The sequence below is a fragment of the Sphaeramia orbicularis genome, chromosome 12 (genome assembly GCF_902148855.1).
Source record: "Sphaeramia orbicularis chromosome 12, fSphaOr1.1, whole genome shotgun sequence".
Taxonomy (NCBI): Eukaryota; Metazoa; Chordata; class Actinopteri; order Kurtiformes; family Apogonidae; genus Sphaeramia; species Sphaeramia orbicularis.
In genome coordinates, this window is record NC_043968.1 from 58223699 (window position 1) to 58245770 (window position 22072).

At 37.6% G+C, this 22072-nt stretch overlaps 2 protein-coding genes across 3 annotated transcripts in view; one reads left to right on the forward strand and one right to left on the reverse strand.

Moving 5' to 3' along the window:
* Positions 1-878: 878 nt before the first annotated feature.
* On the reverse strand, positions 879-6415 carry LOC115429113 (trace amine-associated receptor 1-like). Its single transcript, XM_030148367.1, has 4 exons — positions 6410-6415; positions 5194-5482; positions 4780-5124; positions 879-932 (listed from the first exon to the last, which is right to left on the reverse strand). Exons 1-4 carry the CDS (start codon positions 6413-6415, stop codon positions 925-927), a joined length of 648 nt encoding a protein of 215 aa, XP_030004227.1. The 3' UTR covers positions 879-924.
* A 6297-nt stretch (positions 6416-12712) lies between these two features.
* Positions 12713-22072, forward strand: part of ipo8 (importin 8) — a 38005-nt gene continuing 28645 nt past the window's right edge. For both annotated transcript variants that reach the window (XM_030150116.1, XM_030150117.1), the window contains exons 1-6: positions 12713-13088; positions 17891-17972; positions 19541-19697; positions 19775-19933; positions 21103-21259; positions 21524-21613. In XM_030150116.1, coding sequence (XP_030005976.1) covers positions 13005-13088; positions 17891-17972; positions 19541-19697; positions 19775-19933; positions 21103-21259; positions 21524-21613 — 729 coding nt within the window. In that variant the 5' untranslated portion in view covers positions 12713-13004. The remainder of the gene's footprint in view (positions 13089-17890; positions 17973-19540; positions 19698-19774; positions 19934-21102; positions 21260-21523; positions 21614-22072) is intronic.

Consider the following 22072-nt stretch of genomic DNA (forward strand, 5'->3'; position numbering starts at 1 on the left):
GCTTGTATAAAATGTGTGTTTATAATTTCAGAGGAAGTCATGTGTTCAAAAAACCTTCTGTTGGAACAAATATGAAGACATTTACTCTGTGTGTTGGAGTAAATGTTTTGAACAAGTTAAATCCTGGGTTAAAAGACTGTGCAACAATATTTATGTTTAAAACTATGTTTAAAAGAAATGTCAGGACAATACATGAAGAATGTGAATGTTCATTTTTCCATGACTCAAACTATTGAATTTCTTAGTTTTTGTTGTCGCTATTGTTATTAAGCTAAAGGTATTGGTATCTATTTTATTTCATTTTGTTTGGTGATCTGAATAGGGAGGCTGGCAGAATAAGCTTAGGCTTAGCCTGTTCCTTTACAGACTCTTTAGTTTTTCAAACATCATATCTTGCATAATGTATAATGCTTGAAATGCCTGAATAAACACAATTAAACTGAAACTGATCTAATGATTTCAAAATCATCTAAAATCATTTATCTAAAATTATTGAAATTAAGGATCATAAATGTTTAAATAATGATAGTAGGTCTAGTTTAATGTGATTCCTTGGTGTAGTGGGCAGTGAAATAACCATTGGTTTCCATTTGTGGTGACTGCTGACTGAGATAAGGGATGAGATTAAATAAATTCTGGAATTTATCCTGGTCTGGAGCAGGCTAACTCCACAGAATAAATCTCCATGGTAATTTATGTCCTAGCATATCCCACATTCCTCTGTCCTGCTTTTGTGCAACTGGATCACTGATAAGTTCAGCCAGGATAACCACCATATCCCGGATTAATCCCTTATCGTAGTTTTGTACTACAGGTCCCTGTTTACCTTCTCGTTGTGGACCTCCTCACCTCTGCCCTCTGTCTGCTCTGCATTACCAGTATCACCACAGTACCATCACTGATCAGTGAGGAGCTTCTCTTTTCTCAAACAACTATGAATTTAATAGAGAGCATGAAGATTAGACAATACCAGGATTCATCAGGCTCAGATCATGAAAGAGTGGTTCAGGAAGCATGAGACGCCACTGACCATCTATGGGATGTGATGGAGACTTTACACACTGGTCTGACTCTCCATCATCAAAAGAAAATCTTGGTGAAAAAAATTAATGGAAATGTGGACTGAAATAAATGTTATGATGTTTATTGTGACACAAACACTGCTTGGTTTTAATGGAGGTGTCCTGTAATCAGAGCTAAAGACAGCTCAATGAAATGTTGTGTGAGGGACTTTTTTTCTCTTCTGTCCAGGCAGTGTGATTAAGAATTCTGTAACAGAACCATGGACTTCAGTGTATTGGAAAAAGACAAATACGAAACAAGAGTTCTAACACATTTTTTCCCTTTGCACAGAAACATAACATATACTAGTAAAACAGATTTACTGAAGCATTAAGCCTTGGGAATGCTGACCTTGTAAGATTTGGTTTATATTCTGTCTTTATTTCCATCGAAGCTGTTCAACTGCTGCTAAATCTGTGTAACATGGCATAATAAGCTCAGCTCAGTCGTTTTTCTGATTGGTTGGAGGAGGAATGAAGAATCAAAGAGATAGAAAATAGAGAAATGAGAGGCTCCTTTTCTGTCCTGTTTACCTTCTGCCTCTCATTGTTGACCTCCTCAACTCTGCCTTCTGTCTGCTCTGCATTACCAGTATCACCACAGCACCATCACTGATGAGTGAGGAGCTTCTCTTTTCTTAACCCATAAAGACCCAAACATCCACTAGTGACCAAAACCATCTACTGATCTAAACTGTTTAATACATGTTGATCCACTAATCCTATCAATACATGTAAATAATTAGTGTAAAATGCAGTTTGTCATCTTTTCATGGTCATTAGATACGACCCATTTGGACGTTCAGAGGCTCCGTAGTTACCGTGGAAACACCATCATCTTCTATAGCATTTGTTAGTGGCCAGTTGATAGGTTTATTATTTTAGATTTTTCTTCTTTCTTGTTTTTATTTATTTTTGGTTTCTGTTGGATTTTCTTCCCAATTTGTTTTATTGTTGCCACACCCCCTTTTGGGATATAATGAGGCAGACTGCCACACACCTGTTTTGCCACATGCATTTGAGTTCCCACACAGAGCAGAGCAGGGTTGTCCTGAATAGAGAAGTGAGGTGAGCAGAAAGAACATGTTTGATTTGTTTGACATATTATTTTGAACAAATATCAAGCTTGATATTCATATGGAATGGGTTGGGTTTTTTTTTTTTTTTTTTTTTTTTTGTCAAAGCGCAGTTTGGTTCACATACCTATTGCTATTCACTGGATGAGTGAGGAGTTTGCACCCTTGGTAGGTGGAGCAAAGTATGTGGTAATTAATTGTAGTGGCATGTTTTGTTTGTTCTTTTGTTTGAAATATGTGTATTAAATTACAGTTTTAATTATGAGTAATATGTCTTGTTTGTTTGTAATAATGTCTGTGCTTTTAAAGAAAATGTAACCTAAGTAAACTTTGCAAAATAACTTATGTACAAATGTTTGTGTTTTAGTTTCATGGTGCTCGATGAAATAAAGATTTGTACCAGTCCAACTCTACGCCGTTTCCTTTATGCCAAGGGCTGCTTGAGCATTGATTCACCAGTACAACCCATGGAGTTGGATCAATGACCGTGGATGGAGACGCTGGTTTTATGTTCAATTAATAATAAATTTACTGAAAAAATAGTTTTTTCTTCAGTTTTCTCTGTTATTGAGAAAATAACCCTCACCTGTACTCTGAGCTTTTATGAACATGTATATAGTCAGAAAATAAAATGTAGGAAAATTCCTGATTTTCACTGACAAAAACACAAAATAGAGAAAATAAAAATACAATAAATGGTGATTAACCACTTATGAAAGGTTAAATATTGAAAAACAAAATTCATTTGGGAACTAATATAAAAGTAGCACTGGGGCTTTATGGGCTTAACAACTATGAATTTAATAGAGAACATAAAGATTAGACAATACCAGGATTCATCAGGCTCAGATCATGAAAGAGTGGTTCAGGAAGCATGAGACGCCACTGACCATCTATGGGATGTGATGGAGACTTTACACACTGGTCTGACTCTCCATCATCAGAAGAAAATCTTCGTGAAAAAAATTAATGGAAATGTGGACTGAAATAAATGTTATGATGTTTATTGTGACACAAACACTGCTTGGTTTTAATGGAGGTGTCCTGTAATCAGAGCTAAAGACAGCTCAATGAAATGTTGTGTGAGGGACTTTTTTTCTCTTCTGTCCAGGCAGTGTGATTAAGAATTCTGTAACAGAACCATGGACTTCAGTGTGATGGAAAAAGACAAATACGGAACAAGAGTGTCTAACACATTTTACCCTTTGCACAGAAACATAACATATACTAGTAAAACAGATTTACTGAAGCGTTAAGCCTTGGGTATGTTGACCTTGTAAGATTTGGTTTATATTTTGTCTTTATTTCCATCGAAGCTGTTCAACTGCTGCTAAATCTGTGTAACATGGCATAATAAGAAACCAGAACAATGCATTTATTTAAGGGGAATAATTGTAATTATAGTCATATTTACCTGTAATGTAATGATGCAATTCTGATCCTGAATGTTGTTTTACTTTTAGCCTGTGTAGCATGCACTTATTGGAGTAAAATCTTCATTTATGTTTAGGGTTACAGTTTGTTCTTGTGACAAATATGTAGCTGTAGACCTGTCCTTTTTTGCAAATGGACATTTGGTGCAAATTTATGAGAAACTTGTAAAAAAAAAACACTTGTAAGAACACTGAGAAACTGTCTTTGTAATTAGATCAAGTACCTGACTATTCCAAAACTACATACAGCATATGAACAAATTTGCAGAAACACCATGTTTTAGGGTGTGTCAATGTCACAGTTAAGGTTTGGTTGAACTGAAATGTAAAAACAACTTTATTAGGGTTAGAAAAAGAGTGAAATTTGACCTGTTTCCTTCTTGTCCAAAGGCTTTTACTTGTGTGACAACTACTTCCTTCAAAGATTAATCCTATTTAAAGATGCAGCTCTAGTTTTTTTTTGGAATCATTGGGCAAAAGTCTGATAATTAATTTCCAGCACATTCATAATTCACAGGGTCTGAGAAGAAATATAAACTGTACCAACATCTGTAGACTCTTTCAGAGGGTCTGAGAAGAAATATAAACTGTACCAACATCTGTAGACTCTTTCAGAGGGTCTGAGAAGAAATATAAACTGTACCAACATCTGTAGACTCTTTCAGGCTGCAGAAAATCTACCTTCTGATGCAGTTATCAGGTAATTAGTGGTGTATTCAGACAAGTACAGTGGTTAAATACATGGTTAACACCTGTAAGTCACGATAAAAAGCAGAATTTAACTACCAGTCAACCATAACAGTCATTCTTCTGGCGAGGTCTGGATGTAAACCTGGGTTGACCCTTGTTGTTGACTCCACTTAGCATGAATTTGTTGAACTTCCTTCATGACTCCAGGCTTCTTTCTTGCTTGTATCTGCTTTGCAATTATTTATTCTGTGAAAAGTGTCATCTCGGAGATGTCAGACTTAAATATGTTCACCGAGGTGAATAATCTGAATGCCTTCCTGAACCAACTATAAAAGAAGGCATATATTAGGGGATTGACAGTAGAATTCAGATAGCCAATCCACACGAGTGTATCAAACAACTCAGGTGGTGTTGCATAACCGATGAAGGGATCCACAATGTTACACACAAAAAACAACGTCCAAAAAGACAGAAATGAGCCCATTATGACTGCAAGTGTCTTAGTGGCTTTGTTCTGACCTGTACTGGAGATCTTTGCTGTGATGTGTATTCGACGTGATTGTCCCTGAGCTACGACAAAAATCCTCAGGTAGACACTGAGCATTACTATCCCTGGAATGTAAAATGAAAGCACTGATGAGACTGTACTCGACAGACCACTCTGAAACAAAACACATCCTCCCACACAGGAAATGTGGGTATAAAAGAACTCCTCAATTCCCCAAATATTTAGCTCCAGATAAACCATCCCAAAGCCAATCATCACTGAAACACTCCAACTGAGTAAAATCATGATCAGCACAACATTAACAGTAATTTTTCTGCTGTATATTAAAGGCTGACAAACAGCATAGTGTCTGTCAACTGATATACACAACAGATTTAGAATAGAAGCAGTGCATAACGTGACGTCGGAACTCATGTAGATTTTACAGAAGACATCACCAAAATACCAGCATGACTCTACACATCGAATCATACTGGGGAGCATGACAATCAGCCCTAAAAGAAGGTCCGACACAGCTAAAGAGAAGATTAGATAATTAGTAGGAGTATGGAGCTGCTTAAAATATGCAATTGAAGCGATGACCAGGAAGTTTCCAAACACTGTTAGGGTTACAAGAATCCCCAGGATCACATAGAGGGTGATCCGTATGGCCAGTGGATAGATGGTTTTTGGACATGAACCATTGACAGACTCATAGCAGAGCACTGGTTCCATCTGAGGGACACAAGACACATTAATTCAAGAATGCAGTAGACCACATGCTGGGAGAAATCAGAGTAATTCCCTTGGAATATTAGAGCCAATAGGCGAACAGGTACCCATTTAATAGTTACAGTTACATTTGAACCATGTTTAGTCTGTAGTTCTGGTTGTGTTTTAACCACATGTTGAACACAGAAACAAGAACATGGCCCCCTCTCAAGTGAACGCCTAAACAACATCACAGTTTAAGAAATAACATGAAAATGTTTGAACACACCAAAAATGCACAGCTGGATCCAAAAATTACCACAACTTACTTGAATAAGAGCTTGTTTGAGAATTGTGTTGGCATTATCATGATAAAAAGTACAATTTTATCTCTTAACAGAAACAAGCACCAAATTGCCCGTAATTTAGTGTCTGTGTCAAAAAAGCTGGTTGACAGGGCTCCTGGGGAAGGATATACCAGTCACGACCAAAGCGAATACAGGCTTATCGTCATCATTCCTAAAATTCTGCACCAAAAGTTGAACTTTTAGTCATCTCAACACAGTCTGGTGTTCCTAAAACAAAGAAGAGTCAGCTGTGTTTCAAAGAAACTGGCCTGGACACCAAGTAAACATGGAAAAAAGTATGCATTCTGAGGACATAAAGTTTTCTGTTCCAAAAGTTCTGAGGTTCCATGAAGAAGGTAAATGTAGGCTTAAAAACCCCCAAGAAAAGGAAAATCCTTTAGCTTCTGTGTCTAACATGTCACTAAAACACAACATACAATCATTTCAAACATGGCTCAAATATAAAACCAACTCATTGGAATACCAGTGACCCTTCGAAAAATGACAATAAACATTATTACTTTGAACTAAATACCTAAAACCACTAATATCACTATTAGGCAGAGGATTTTAACATACAACTGTTTCTTCTCTTCATACTTACCCTCATGGTCAGGAGGAGAGAGATGCTGCTACAACAGAATGTAGCTCATATGTTGTCTTTTACCTACTGTACATTCTGTCTGGTGATCCTTTATAAGCACTTGATTCTCTGGCCAGAAAAACCAGGGGTTGAATAATGAACCCCCTGGAGAGACAAGCTGGGCAGTCTGTCCCAGAGGAGGATGTTGTTTGTCTACAACTAATATCACTGAAATTTAAGATCTCAAAAAACTAAAGTACAAATATTGCAAAACTAGATTTATTGTACCGGTCACTTAGTTCATAATAGTTTCAATGATTCTTTGAGAGGTTTCAGGAAAAAAAACAGTGAAGTTTTTAAATGAGGCAGAGTTTGGAAACTGCAGTTATTGAAGAGAACCAAGGTCAAAAATAGCAAAACATTTCAAAGATCCATTCTATTTATATCTTCAGGGTGAAATCATCTAAATTAAAAGTGAAACATAAACCTTGTTCAAAATAACAACTAGAAAAGCACTCGGAGAGAGCAGACCTCCGCCAAGGCAGATCAGCCCCCCCCCCCGATCACCACCAAAATTTAATCATTTGTTCCTTGTGCCAGTATCAACATTTCCTGAAATTTTCATCCAAATCCATCCTAAACTTTTTGAGTTATCTTGCACACAGACAGACAGACAGGCAGACCAACGCCGGCAAAAACATAATCTCCTTGGCGAAGGTAATAACTCAGTTCCTCCTTTTAAAATTAGATCTTGAGAAAACCAACAGACAGTACATCATTTCCCTCATTGTCACTGAAAAACTCATCTCTTGCACGATTGAACTGCACTGAATTTTTTCCTGTAGTGGTCATTTCTCACTTCAGTTGAGCTCTCAGCTGCAAACGAATGTTCCTGTATATCATCACCTTATTGTGTTTCATAGTGAACATTACTGTGATTTTCTTCTTCGGAAGTACCCGAGAATGTATGCTTAAGACCAAGACAAGATTTTCAGTTTTTGGCTTCACCCAATCCAATTGTATGTCATTCTGTAATTAATATGCAGAAGCTGACAATAGCAAACATTCATTAAAAGTTATTCAATTTAACTTTATATGCATTAGCAACTAGGAATGGGAACTGATAATAATTTAACAATTCTGATTCCATTATCGATTTTGCTTATTGATCCGATTCCTTATCAAATCTCTTGTCGATTCTCATTGGGTGAGGGAATAAAAGAGTACAAATGGGTTTGTTTGCATTAACTGTCTTTTGTACTTCCATCTTGGAACAAAAAATATAACATATATAATATGCACAAATAATAATAGCAGATGACGCCAGGTTGGGGGGGTCACACCATACGACTGTACAAAGTGAAAGTGAAACTTAAGACGCTTTTCTATTTCCTCTATGTCTGCCACTGTTGTGCACGTCATTTTCCTTTTCCATATTGTCGGAAACTTTTATTTGAGAAGGTGGGACATTTGTTGTCCCACTCCCCCCCAGAACCAGGCCTGGATGACACCCTAGTGTTTGCTCTACCACTAGATTCACATGCATCGCTAAGTAATATGTCAAACACGTGACATTCTTGCAAATGAATTGCATGCTGTGTGGACAAATGTTTGATCATATTGGAGGGGTTTCCCCCCTTTGAAGAAATGGAAGCTTTGCAAGTCTTACAAGTGGCCCTGGTGTCATCTTTTCACCTGAAATATAGTCATACTTTGGAGCGTTTCTGCCTCAACACCATGTTGGCTATGTTCTAAACCAAGACAATGCAGCATACATGTGATGTCATCAAGCATATGCAATGAAGGAAGAATCAATCAGCAGAATTGTTAAGCAGGCAGGCCAACGAATCCAAGGAATTGAGCTACTGGGAACCGGTTCTTGATCCCCATCCCTGTTAACAACATTATGATCTAAAAGTAACTTAGGAACAGTAATTTGTCACTATGTGCCCTGTCTCCTCAAACTCTTCTCAAAGCATTCACTCAATAAACTGAAATTACTGGAACTCAGTGGCAAATAACTTGCAAGTAACTCAAGCTATACCATGTTAAGACAAGTGCATAAATACTGTCAACTTAGTGTGAACACTTCAATGAAGTGCTTGAAAGATGTTTTTCCAAACCACATTAATGATGTCAACAATTGAACATGAAAGTCCACAGAAAATTTTGTGATATCCCTGTGGTCAGCTGTGGTCTTGACTGATTTGGACATAAAATCACAAGTATTTTTTGTCCAAGACTGAGGCAAAAGTAAGAGTAGAAATGCTATAAAGACCAAAACAAGATAAAGACCTCTAAAAAGTGACCTTATGTCACCGCGTTTCCACTAAGAGACTTGACAGCCTTTTTGCTTTTCCATTCCATATATGAACCTGGAATCTGGTACCCGGTACTAGTTTTTTTGGTATCTGCTCCGCAGAGGTTCCAAAACTGGGGAAGAGATACTAAAATATGATGTGTAAACACTACAAACCATTGATTAGTCAGAGAGTTGTCTCTGCGTCATTGTGTCATCAATGTGCGACCCGCCATTTTTAAAAAAAATCAGATTCGGAAGTTTACAGTAAATATACCAGTAGGTTAATTGACATCCCGCAAAACTACACCGTGGTTTGTCAAGGCAGTTCAGATATTTCTGTCCTTGGTGAAAAAATTCAGCGTGAGCTAGACGGGGTAATGAACAAGTTTATCAGCAACTGTCTGAGCAGACATCACAGAAGTTATGTGTCGCATCGCTCGGACGTCCAGGTACTCTAAAGTCGGTAGTATCCTGTAATGCAATGTTTTTCAACCTTGGGGTCACCTGGAATTCAAATGGGGTTGCCTGAAATTTCTAGTAATGGATAAAAAAAATATTTTAAATTACTAATTAAAAAATATATGGTGAGTTGAGACAAACAATCCCAATACATGAAAGACATGACAAACTCTGAAGCTGAAACTGAAGCACTGTGGTACTGTTCATCTTTCAAGTCCATAATAATATACATTATATAGCCTAAATGTCATCTGATATTAATATTTATCTGCAACATAGTATAGTAAACTACTACATGATAAAAAAAAAAAAAAGTATATATAATTTTAGCAAAAACATGTTTCACTTTTAATGTCTGGGGTCACCAGAAATTTGTGATGTTAAAATGCAGTCATGAACCAAAAAAGGTTGGGAACCTCTGCTGTAATGAAAATGGTCTCCAGGAATAGTACCTGGTACCTGAGTTAAGTCAAGCCCGTTCCACGTAGTGGAAACGCGGCATAGAGGTCCATTTCAAGACTACAACCAATCTTGAGTACAACAACACTACTAAATGGATACTGAAAACTAACAAAATAGAGGAATACACATACACATAACACAAAATATAAATCCACATCATCTGTTTAACGGTACAATAAAATTTAAAGAAAATATATTACTTTCAAGTTGTTCTAAATGTGTTTTGATGGATTTTATCAAATTTAACTTAACAACATGTAGTTTGATGTTTACTGTTGAAACACATTTAAGTCCACCGTACTTGTGATTTGGTGCAGCTGATTATCCTGAGTTTTGTTTTGATTCTGCTGTAATAATCAGTGCATCACAAACATCAATTAGAAGTGTGATTATGGTCTGGGGGGGATGCATCATTATCAGTCCTCTTACCTGACTCCTCACACCTCAAAGAACTGGGAACTCATTATCACTGTCTGCACCTCATCACCTTTTTTGACCAGGGAATCCATTAGAAGTATTTAGAGAATACTTTAAAGCCATTCACAAATGGCAAACATATTAGTGATCGGTGTTCATTCTGTGTAACTTCTATCTGCCGGTTTTGTACTCCTGAACTTTTATTTATATTGTTTTAATTAGTAGTTCTCATGATTAGATAGGGATATTAACGCCATGATTAAGTATGTATTTATAACCTACAAATTAATCTGATTAACCCTGATAAATCTTCTCTCCAGGTGAGCAAATTAGAGTTTGTGGGGGAAGGTGCCAGTCAAAATGTGTTGTAATAATTCTTTACCCTCAATGTTAGGTCACCTTCCACAGTTACAAGGATGTTTTTGTTCATTTGAGTTTCTCCACTCTGTTTATTTTACTTGATTCTGCGTTCTCACCACCACGGCTTCAATTCCATGGGCATAACATGTGGCAACCAAGAACCCACTGAAGCACAGTGTAAAGCTGTCACAGAAGCCTTTCACCATAGCAAAAATGTCTGATCAAGAGACATTTGTTTAAAAGCACAGATATTTCAACTTGCAACCAGATGGGCTGGTTCTTATTGAGAATCCTGCTGAAATCACCTGCATGTTTCAAGACTGTTGTTTCCAGTAATTTCACATTTCCAGGAGAAGAAAATAATACTACTTCAGCTGTTGGCGAGTATAGAGACGAGAGGTTTGACACCTAACGCTGGAAGCCGTGGGTGTTACATGTGGAAAGGCAAGGCAAAGCAGATTTATTTGTATAGCACAATTCATACACAGGGCAATTCACAGTGCCAACAAGTCATTGCCACCGTAATTCTTAGTTCTTATTTGTGTCCTAAGGGCTCCAGGTTAAGTTAAATCTAAAAATGCTAGCTATTTTATTAATATTGTACCTGTTGTTTTTGTTAGTTTACAGAGTACATGGTGTTAGTTATTCACTTTGTTAAAACATTTAATCATTTGGGTTAATGGCTTGGTAAAACTATTGTTTTTATTTGTTGGTTAGCTCGCTTAATTGTCATGAGTTGCAGGTTTGATGGGTCGAGTTGCAGCAAGAAAGCCATTGCTGAGACTTCAGAATAAGAAAAAGAGGCTTGCCTGGGCCATGAAACACCCCCAGTGAACTACTGAAGACTGGAAGAAAGTGTTATGGACTGATTAAACCTGCAACTGGAAGTCTTCTTTTCACAGCTGGAACTGAGACTTGCTTACTACGACCACTGTTGAGCTGTGCTTGAAGCTGTTGTCCTGTGAGTCGCCTATCACGCAACCTGTTGACTCTCAGAAACTTGTCTTCTGATTCTGTTGTCGCTTTAGGTCTGCCAGACCTCTTCCTGTCAGCATTTCCCCCAGTTTCTGAGTGCCTTTGGATGGTGAAGGAAACTAGACTTACTGACACCTTGACTTTCTTGGCAATTTCTCTATAGGACAGACCTACATTTTTAAGTGTTATGATGGTCTGTCTCTCTTCTATCGTTAATTGCCTTTTCCTCTTTTCCATTTTTATAGTAAAAAACTACTTCCTGCAGTTCAATACTGTTCAAATAATGCTCACAACAGTATGGTACCAAAGTGTGTTCCAACACTACTTTTCTGCAGACAGAGGGGGTTGGAAGGAATTCACAAACGCTGGAACACCTGTAGGAATTGGCAGCACCAACTTTCAAGGCTTGATCAACCTCCATTGCTGCAGAACTGCTTTAAGTTGTTAACCCATTGCTTGTTCGCCTTTTGTATAATTCTGAAATGTACATTATTTTTCAGTTTTGTTTAACCTTACCTTTTTTTTTTTTTTTAACCTCTGGCAGTTCACCGCTTACATTTGTACCATTTCAAGCTGTTCATTGGACTTGAACTGCTTGAATTTCAATACAAAACTGGAAAAATTGGGGTGTTCTAAAACTTTTGACCAGTAATGTATGTTTAAATGGGCAGGTTCTGTATGTAGCGCAAGTGGACACGATGGGTTACATACAAAACCTGGAATGAGACTGAGATTTATGAAAAACCTGCATGTCTGGATTAGAAAAACCACTAGGATCAGCAAATTTAACACAGAGTCTTTATTTATAGTGCTATTTAAGATAATATGTGGTCCAGATAAATGTACTGACACCTAGGTAGGTTTTCATGTCCCGATTTTGGTCCTATTTTTGGCCCCTATATTTTACTAAAAATTCACTAATTTTGGGATGGCTCAGAGCAAGAGTACATATATATACTCTTGCTCTGAGCAAGAGTATACTACTATATACATACTACCACTATATGTATACTACTATATTTTTTGCATTTATCTGAGGTCATCATTAGGTACATCCTGGGGGTAAATTTGTAAACATTTCTCTGTTATTATTGTGTCCAAAATGTGCCCATTTTCATAGAAGCACCCATATACATCTGTGAATCCTTCTGTGTGCATTTATTGATTTTGAGACTAATCTAACTCCATATTTATCGGCTGTTACACACTGGTAGGTTTCAGCAGTGAACTCTCCGGCACTTGTGGTGGCAGTAAAATTCCTACAATTCCGCCGTGTCGACGAAGAAGAGGAAGGAAACCGTAAAGTGTCTGTTTACCTTTCTTTACGTCCACCGACAGTCGGTTGCCGATAATACGGCGGAAATTGTTCTTCGTCAAGTTCGTGATATTTTAACAACAAACGCGATCTTTCCTCCATAATAAACACAGTGTTGCTGCTTCGTTTTTTGGGGTTTTCCGCTGTGGGAGCTCGTATTTTGAAGGCCGGCTGCCGGATGTCGTGTCGGTGTCGTAAATGTTTGTCTGTGGCTGGGCCGTAGTGTATGCAGATTCATAACGCCTGGCTGAATTTAGGACTACGTTAGCTAGTGCTACATGTATGTAATAGTCAAAACACAGAAGGAACCGTGTAACTGAACACACATGGATCCCAATAGGATAATCCAGGCTCTTAAAGGGACCATTGATCCGAGTCTGAGGATAGCCGCGGAGAATGAACTCAATCAGGTGGGTGAGCAGAAGTAGTTGTGTGTTTTTGCTTGTGTTTTCATACAGGGGGCTTATCACGGTACGTTTGGGCCCATGCAAAAATGATGCCGTGTTCGTGGATGAGGGACAGGTCGTGTTTTAGGTGACCCGGCTCATCGTCGGCCTGGTGGGTGTTGAGCCGGGCTTTGGGACTTTTAACCGGGCCTGTTTGACTCCCCTGTGCCGCACACTGACCCAGGCAGCTGCGTCGAAGAACAATGGGAGTCCGATGTGACAGCCATCAGGAGCCGTGGTACCCAAAGTTTGTTCACGTCCAGTGGAATTTACCTTAGCACCGGTTACCCCTGGACCTGAACAGCGATGGTGGTGCAGTGAAATTATGTAACCAATCAATATTTACCATCATCACTACAGGCTGAATACAAACAGCCCTGAAAAGTAGTTAGTAAAGGTGTAAATAAATCACAGCTCCACCCCTTACTGATCAGGTAGAGAAGGGGTGTCAAACTCATTTTAGTTCAGGAGCCACATTCAGCTGAATTTGATCTGTGAGCCGAACCAGTCAAATAATAACGTAATAATATGTAAATAATGTCAACTCCAAACTTTTCTCTATGATTAAGAGCGAAAAAAGTAAATTTACATTATGAAAAGGTTTACATCTACAAACTATCCTTTCAAAAGATGTGAATAACATGAACAAACTGAAAAAATAAATGTCATGTTAACAGTATTCTTCCTCAGTTTATCATTTCCACATGTACATTAGAACTTACAGATCACAGTGGCTCTACAAATACACCAAACATTTAGTAACAGGCAGAATATTGTTAAAATTACACTTACTTCTAAGACATTTGAGGTTGTTTATATTTGTTCAGATAATTCAGATTTTTTGCAAAATTATACTTTATTTTAGTGTAAATACATGAAAATATTTACATTTACAAAGAGAAAAACTGGGACATGTCATGATTTATATGTTATTATGACTGAATTGAGATTGAATTGTTCTGAATGTGGAACATGAGCTAAAAGGTTCGTTAATATCTTAGTGTAATTTTTGCAATTCACAACTTAATCCCAAGGGCCCGATTGGACCCTTTGGCGGGCCGGATTTGGCCCCCGGGCCGCATGTTTGACACCTGTGAGGGAGAGGATCCCACTCCTCTGAAGTACATACAGGAAAATAAAACATTTTACTGCACAATGATCTCTTTGCTTTTCACCATTTACCTTCAGTTTTGTACTGCCTTTGTTTTTATAGTTTCACAGTGTGGTCTCAGTACTTGGTACTGTGTGACATAATGAAATAGTTCCAATATAAAGAAATCAGAGATGAAGTGAAAAAACTGTTTGAAGAGATGTCAAGATTCAAGACCTTTATTTTTACCTGGGGGCAATTGTTTCAGCTGCAGTAGCAAATGAGACAACAACAAACAGCAATGACAAAACAAAATGAGACACAAAAATTGGTAGTGCTTAAAAACACTTAAAGGAGTGATATTTTGCTTTTTTTTTTTTTAAAAAAAAAATGGAATTATGCATTTTCCTGTGGTCTACATAAACTGTGAATCCTATGCTTGGGTCTGAATTCTTCATTAATTCAACTCCACAGGTCCATCTTCAACCCTATTTCTGAGTAATGACACCAGAAAAGTTGTTTTGAGTGCTGGCCCTTTAAATGTGAATGAGCCACCTCATGCCACAGCCCCTCCAGGCTGTTGGCTGTGCTGGTTTGTCCCAACCAACAACTGAACATTTTAGGTAATCTGCTCGAAGTTTGGACATATTTTCAGCGTAAACTACAACCGCTGCTGCCGACGAACAATTATGTCGTACTCTGAGAAATATTCGTCAGAAGTCTTGACCTTATATGTGCAAATGTTGTGATGTAACTAGTTATAGACATAACAAATTAAGCAGGAATTAAAACGGCTTGTAGAAATCAACTTGATTTTTGCCAAAATGAATATAAAGATAGCTTTGCAGCACGTGGAGGGTTCAAATTCACACTTTTTGAACTATTAGGGTCCAAATACAGATATAAATGTACCAAAGTGGGTTTAGCAAATTCTGACCCCTTTAAATCATATGGAAACTACTGGTAATGCTACCTGTGCTGTATAGAGTTGAGCATAGAGATGGCTGAGGGTACGAAGAAGAATCTGTATCTATTGGTTTTGGCTGATTGTTGTCTGAGGTGGAAACCAGAGTGCAGAGGGTGAGTGCTGTCAGACATGACTGAGTTTGCCTTCTTTGACACCTGCTTATTGTACAGTTCTGACAGAGATTTTTGCTGAGTACCAATAATTTTACTGCCAAGTTTGATTATCCTTGTTAAAGAGTTTTTTTGTTTCAGATTGATAGATACAAACCAACAAATGAAAAATAATGTGACAATGGACTCAGTAAAGGATATATAAAACAAAATCATCATCATCTGTCGACTTGGAACTTAAATAGTTTCTCGAGGCCAAACAGACGCTGCTGACCCCTCTTGACCTCTTGATGTCAGTGTTGTTGTTGAAGGACATTTTGTTATCAACTATGGTTTAATTATGTGTTTTTAATCCTTCAATGTGCTCATTTTAAGAAATCCTACATTTTCTGCAGAGACAGTTAGATGTTATATTTTCTGTTGTTGCACTAAGAGGAATTGCTGAATGAACATTAAAGCAGGACACACACAGTTACAGTATGATCTGACCCACACACCTTCACACAGGTCTGGTTCTGTTGCACTTTAGGGGTGTTACTGCAGCCAGGTGTGTCTTAGGGTCAGGCTTCTTATCAGTGGTTACTCAGAGGGTTTAAATATCACTCCTCTGTCCGCCATCTGGCACTAGAGAGGAACTACAAATTATATGTTATTTCATGGTGAAACAACAGCTAGACCTGACCCTGTATTTAATCAGTTAGTTACATCTAGGTGAAACAATGCAGGGTCTGTTTTGATATTTTCTATGAGATGCTATTGATCAGTTTCTGGCAAATCATCAAACTTTGTAGAAGCAAAGGTAGTGGCTTCTTACACAACTTCATCCTCTTCCAAGGTACTAAAGAAGAGGTAAAACGTACAGCAGGTCAAGATCTCCAGCAGCACTTGTATTATTGAACAATTTTATTAAAGCTAGGCTGAGCTAAAATAAAGTTTTCTATACAACACGTAGTTCTATACTACAGGTGCTGCTGGAGTTGTTAATGTGAGGCATCCAAATATGGCACGTCACATGGCAGCATCATTTAACAAGAAGTCGGAACTTGTTTTAATGCTCTTGGAAGTGGCGAAAGTGGAAGAAAAATCAAATCAAAATGATTGACTTCCAGTTGAATTTAGCATGGAGGAACAAGAGACTTTTTTGCAAGTATTGACCTGATACATGTGCTTATGCAATGACTTCATTTTTGACATTTTGCAGTGGAAACTCTTGATAAATTTATGATGAAAACAAATTTACAAGAAATACAGGAAAAGCTTCAGTCACAACTTCACCTACATCCAATGTACATGAAGAAAGATATTAGATAAAACCAATTTTTGTACAGATAGGAGGTCTACTTCTAATAGATTTGTTAAATAATTCAAGTGCTGCTGGAGTTCTTGACCTCAAACATCCAATTTTTGGCCACACATCGAAATATAGTTCAGCACAAACTCATAACTCAAAGTTGCTTGTTTTAATACTCTGGAAGAAGTGTTTTTTAAAGCATAATAACTAGAAATGCCAACAACAGGGCAAAAATGTAATGAAACTGGTAGATTTCCTGTTTTATTTAGCTTATGGGCACACAAGACTTTTTTTGTAGATGTGGAAATTATATATGTGCCTAATAAACTGGGGATGTCTAGGTGAAACTGAATGCAGGGGCTTCATTTTTGGCATTTTGTTATGGTTGTTGTGAATCAGTTTCTGTGGATCTGCCGAACTTTTTCACCACTGCATCAGTATTTTGATAATATTTTTTTCTGTTCTGGCATTTCCAAATTCTTGTTCATATGTTTTGTAATAATATCTGTCCCAGTTTATGGGGAATCATACATTTATATATATTCAGACAAAACATTTCTTGCAGGAGGAATCCAAAGCCCCCACTTATTCAATTAAAAATGGATTAACCCAGACAGCACATAAGCTGTTTGCAAACAAAGGAAAACCCCAGTAATATTATCGTTGTCAAGTTTCAAGTCACTGGTTAAATCCCAAGGAAGAGTTTGTCCAAGTTGAATGGGTCGAAATGACAAAACCAGGACAAAAATTGCACATTTTAATTAAAACGTCCAAGTTCCTGTTTTGGCGTAGTATCTCACTCCTCAAGGCTTTTTTGTGCATCAGGTCCTTCTGTACATTCCTACAAATTTTAGTGGATCCTAGAGAAATCTCATCCATGGGCTTAATTGTTGGAAGATTTGTAGAAGACACTTTTGAGTCATTTGTCACACCCACACCCATACATTTTTGACATTTGACGCATGTGCAAATTAAAGTTAGCTTCAGCAAATAAACAAAAAAAAAATTTTTTTTTGAGAGAAGAAAAATAGTCCATACAGGTTCAAGACACACTGATCAGTGCTCCAGTTTCAAGTATATTACTGATAACAAAAAAGTTAAAAGCAGGTTTGACATGTACAGATCATGAGGCAGAAGAGGGGGCATGTAATTTTACAAATGTGTCAAACAGTGAAATATTACCATAAAATACACAGAGTTTTCATTCACACTTTGAGCTGATAAAAATATAGATGATTGTTATTCCCTAATGTTGTTGTTTCACATACACGAAGTTTTAATTTAAAGCATGGAATTTGTGTTTTTTAGTCCTACAAGATCATCAACTTCGCCCCGACCCTCCTTCAGATCATTGTGTCGGAGCAGGTGGAGTTTCCTGTTCGCCAGGCAGGTAAGACCCTGAACACCTCACAGACCTGAACGCAACAGGTAACATTACAGTGACACATAAGCAGCTTTTAAGTAACTTTGTGTTTGTTATGGCAAACCCAATATATTATTTTGTAACGTCAGTGTTACAAAATGCTTTCAAATGATTTTCTGATAAATTGATTGCATAGGGCAGGGGTATTCAAATCTGGTCCTCAAAGGCCGGTATCCTGCATGTTTTAGATATTTCCCTCTTCCAGCACACCTGGTTCAATTAATGATCAGCTCATCATCAAGCTCTGCAGAAGCCTGATAACGATGTATTGACTTCCAGGTGTGCTGGAAGAGGGAAATATCAAAAATATGCAGGATACCGGCCCTCAAGGACCGGATATAAATACCTCTGGTATATGGCATCACTGTGTCTGGATTATATAGAACAAACTCATATTTTTATTAGTTTTGTCACTAAGTCAGTTTTCTATAGTCTGTGTTGAAATTGTCTAAAGAAGAATGCTGATGAGGTGCACTGTGGGAAGTGTTCATCTGACCCACGCTAAAGGCTGTAGTCCAGATAAAGGTTGGCACTTGCTACCTTACTCTTACCTTGCTTAACCCTAACTCTAACCACTTATGCAGGTGTGACGGGTACCAACGCTGATGTAATTTTACTCAGTCATTTAGTCACAGCCTCAGCTAGTATCGACTTGCTGTCATATGATTCAAGATTTAAGAATGTTTATTGTCATTGTGCATGCAACACAAAATTTCACATAATGAATTAAAACTTATACATTGTCCCCTTACTCTGGTATTTTTACCAATATCAGTTAGAGACATTCCAAAACAAGTAATATCAAACTTCTGTTGTAATTGTTGTGAATTATTAGATTGACTAAGACAGATAGGACTACAAGGTACATCTGTGGGCTACAATGTAATGTTAATTTGATCAACATAAACTCCTTTATATAATGTTCGTAGGTTGTGTGTCCGTACATACACTTAGACACATGTATGCCTGATTCCAGTGAAAGCAGTATCTCAACAACTTATTGTAATTTTTCTCAAATATGATGCAAATGTTAACAGGATCAACTTATGAGAATATGATGATTGAAGGCCAAGATGCTTTGGCCTCAACATATTATGGACCTGATTCATGATTCAAAAGGGAGTTTTTCCTCACCGCATTCACCAGTCACAAGTGTTTGCTCCTGGAGGATTCTGTGGGGTTTCTGTAAATTGGCTTGAGAGTCTGGTTTTGACCAGCTCTGTATGTGAAGTGTCATGAGATAATTTTTGTTATGATTTGGCGCTGTATAAATAAAATTTGATTCATTCATTCATAAATTCCCATTTTCACTAGAATTATCTACACTAATACCTAAATAAAATAATGACAAATAAAATATACTCTATCTTTTATTAAATTCTTTCAAAGTCTGCACTACATATACTGTATGAGTCTGGACAGACCTGGATGTAAACTGGATTGCAGACACATACAGCTGTGGGGTATTTTTAGTATAGATGACACACGTTTTAGAAGTGCAAAATTAGTCACTGATGCTTTGTGTTTGTGTCCAGCGGCCATCTACCTGAAGAACATGGTGAGTCAATATTGGCAGGACAGGGAACCATCTCTAGGCGAGGTCGTCTTTCCCTTCAACATCCATGAGAATGACCGTCAGCAGATCAGGGACCACATTGTGGAGGGAATCATCCGCTGTCCAGAGTCCATACGGTACAGACTGAACACACAGCATCACCCCAGACCTGACTGATGCAGGTAATGACTTCATATGTTTGTACACTGTCTAGCGCCCAGTTGACCATGTGTCTGCGAGCCATCATCAAGCATGACTTCCCCGGCCGCTGGACTGGAATCGTGGATAAGCTTAGTGTTTACCTGCAGTCACAGAACAGCGGCAGCTGGTACGGCAGCCTGCTCGCTCTCTACCAGCTGGTCAAGACCTACGAGTGAGTAAGATGTTCATGTTCCCGTGTTCTACCTCAGTGACCTGGGGATCCCTCCTGTGGAGCAGAGTGTAGATGAGACCCAGTAATCCCAAGCACTTGCTCTGTCAATTACTGTTGCAATGCATCTGTTGAGAGGGTGATATGGGAAATTACAATTATTAAACTTATTTATAAGATTCACAAATTAATTCCCACAATCAGCAGGGTGGGGGCAGCATTGTAGCTGAAAACTGAGGTCTGCATGTATACAGTATGTGTATTTGTACGCTGTACGCTTTACTTGTCATTAGTATTCACAGGGTTTGCATATTATGCACACTTTGCACTTCATGTTATAAAAGGTCAAATTATTTTTCACAATTTGTTATTGATCAGATTTTAAAGGGGATGGATTTTTTTTTTTAATTCTGACCCGGCCACTAAAATCAGCACATTGTAAACAACAAAAAATGACCACTCTAACACCCTTCTAGGAAGTGAGTAAAAAATGCGCATTGGCACATTTTAGGATTTAACATTTGACCTAGCTCAAAAAATAATAATGCATATTAGCCACTGTTACAGTTAATCATTGACATATATCAAGCTGCAAAAGAAAAAAAGTCATCCAACTTTTATATAGTATATTGGGGGAAAAAAACTTATTTTTTTGTGTTTTTTTTTTTGTTTTTTTGTTTTTTGCACATTAAAAAATATGTGGTTTGTTTACATTACAAACATGGCATTTAAAGGCTTAAAAAAATATGACTATTATTGAGTATTTGGCATTTTTGTTTATGGCTCAAGTTGATGAAATTAAAAAAAAAAAAAAAGTTAAACTATGAAAAACATTTTTACATTACTACAGTACTGTTCAGATTATGTGTTTTGGTGGTTTGGAGGACCTCTATGGGCGGGATACAGGAGGCCTAATCATTTTTTTTTGTTATTGTGTGAGTTTAATATTTTAACAAACTCTTTTGAATATATTTCATCCTTAAGAACATAAATGCCTCTGTATGTATTGTTGTACTGCTTCATCAAGAGGAAGTGTGTTTATCAGAAGCGGTTATTTCACTGTTTATGGCTCCAACAGTGGATGGTAATACAGCCTGTAGATAATGCTGATGCTGTAACTGTACAAACATAACTATTAGGAGAAGTAAAACGTGTTTGTCTCTGTGTTTCAGGTACAGGAAGGCAGATGAGAGGGAGCCTCTGCTGGCAGCCATGCAGATCTTTCTGCCGCGGATTCAGCAGCTCCTCAGCCAACTGCTGGCCGACGCCACCATCTTCTCTGTCCTCATCCAGAAACAAATCCTCAAGATCTTCCATGCCCTAGTACAGGTGTGTGTTTATGTGCGTCAAAGAAATGCCATGAAATACAGATTACCAATTCCTTTTTCCATGAGAGGCCAGGTGAATACAACGGTACTTATGATGTTACGACGTTGATTCATTTTCTTGTTGTGGACACAGTTGGCTTAATTGCCGTCACTATTACATTGTTTTTTGGGTGAATTTTCTGCAGTAGCTAACAGAGTAGGTCCTTTTTGCACTGTAACTATTAACACTAAGCGTGTAAGTAATACCCCTGTCATTCCTCTGTAGTATTCGCTGCCTCTCCAGCTGATCAACAACACAGTGATGACTCAATGGATGGAAATACTGCGAGCCATAATGGACAGAGATGTGCCTGCTGTAAGACAAAGCAATTTGCTGTATTGTTCTTGTTTTTGTTGTAACATATCAAACAAATGTATCGACTGCAAATGTTTGCTAAGGCCTTTTCATCTTTGTAATAAACTGATTGCAAAAGTTTTTTACAAATATTTTATATTTTTTACAAATGTTTTATATTTTTATTTTAAGTATTTTACAGCATTTAATCATATGACTTTGGCACTGAAAATAACGCAGACATACATTTAGTTTTAACCTAATAATGATGAATTAGATATTAGAACTTTTGGGTCTATAGACAGTAAGAATGTAAGTAAGAAAACACCTCAGTGAAACCCTGAAGTGATATGTTTGGACAGGTTTTATGAGACCTAAAAATGCTATAACAAAGTAAAAACCCTTAATTAAATGAATTATATCCCCGAAATTGAGTTTCAGGTATATAATGGCTTTACCCTGACCACTGGCGCTGCCGGA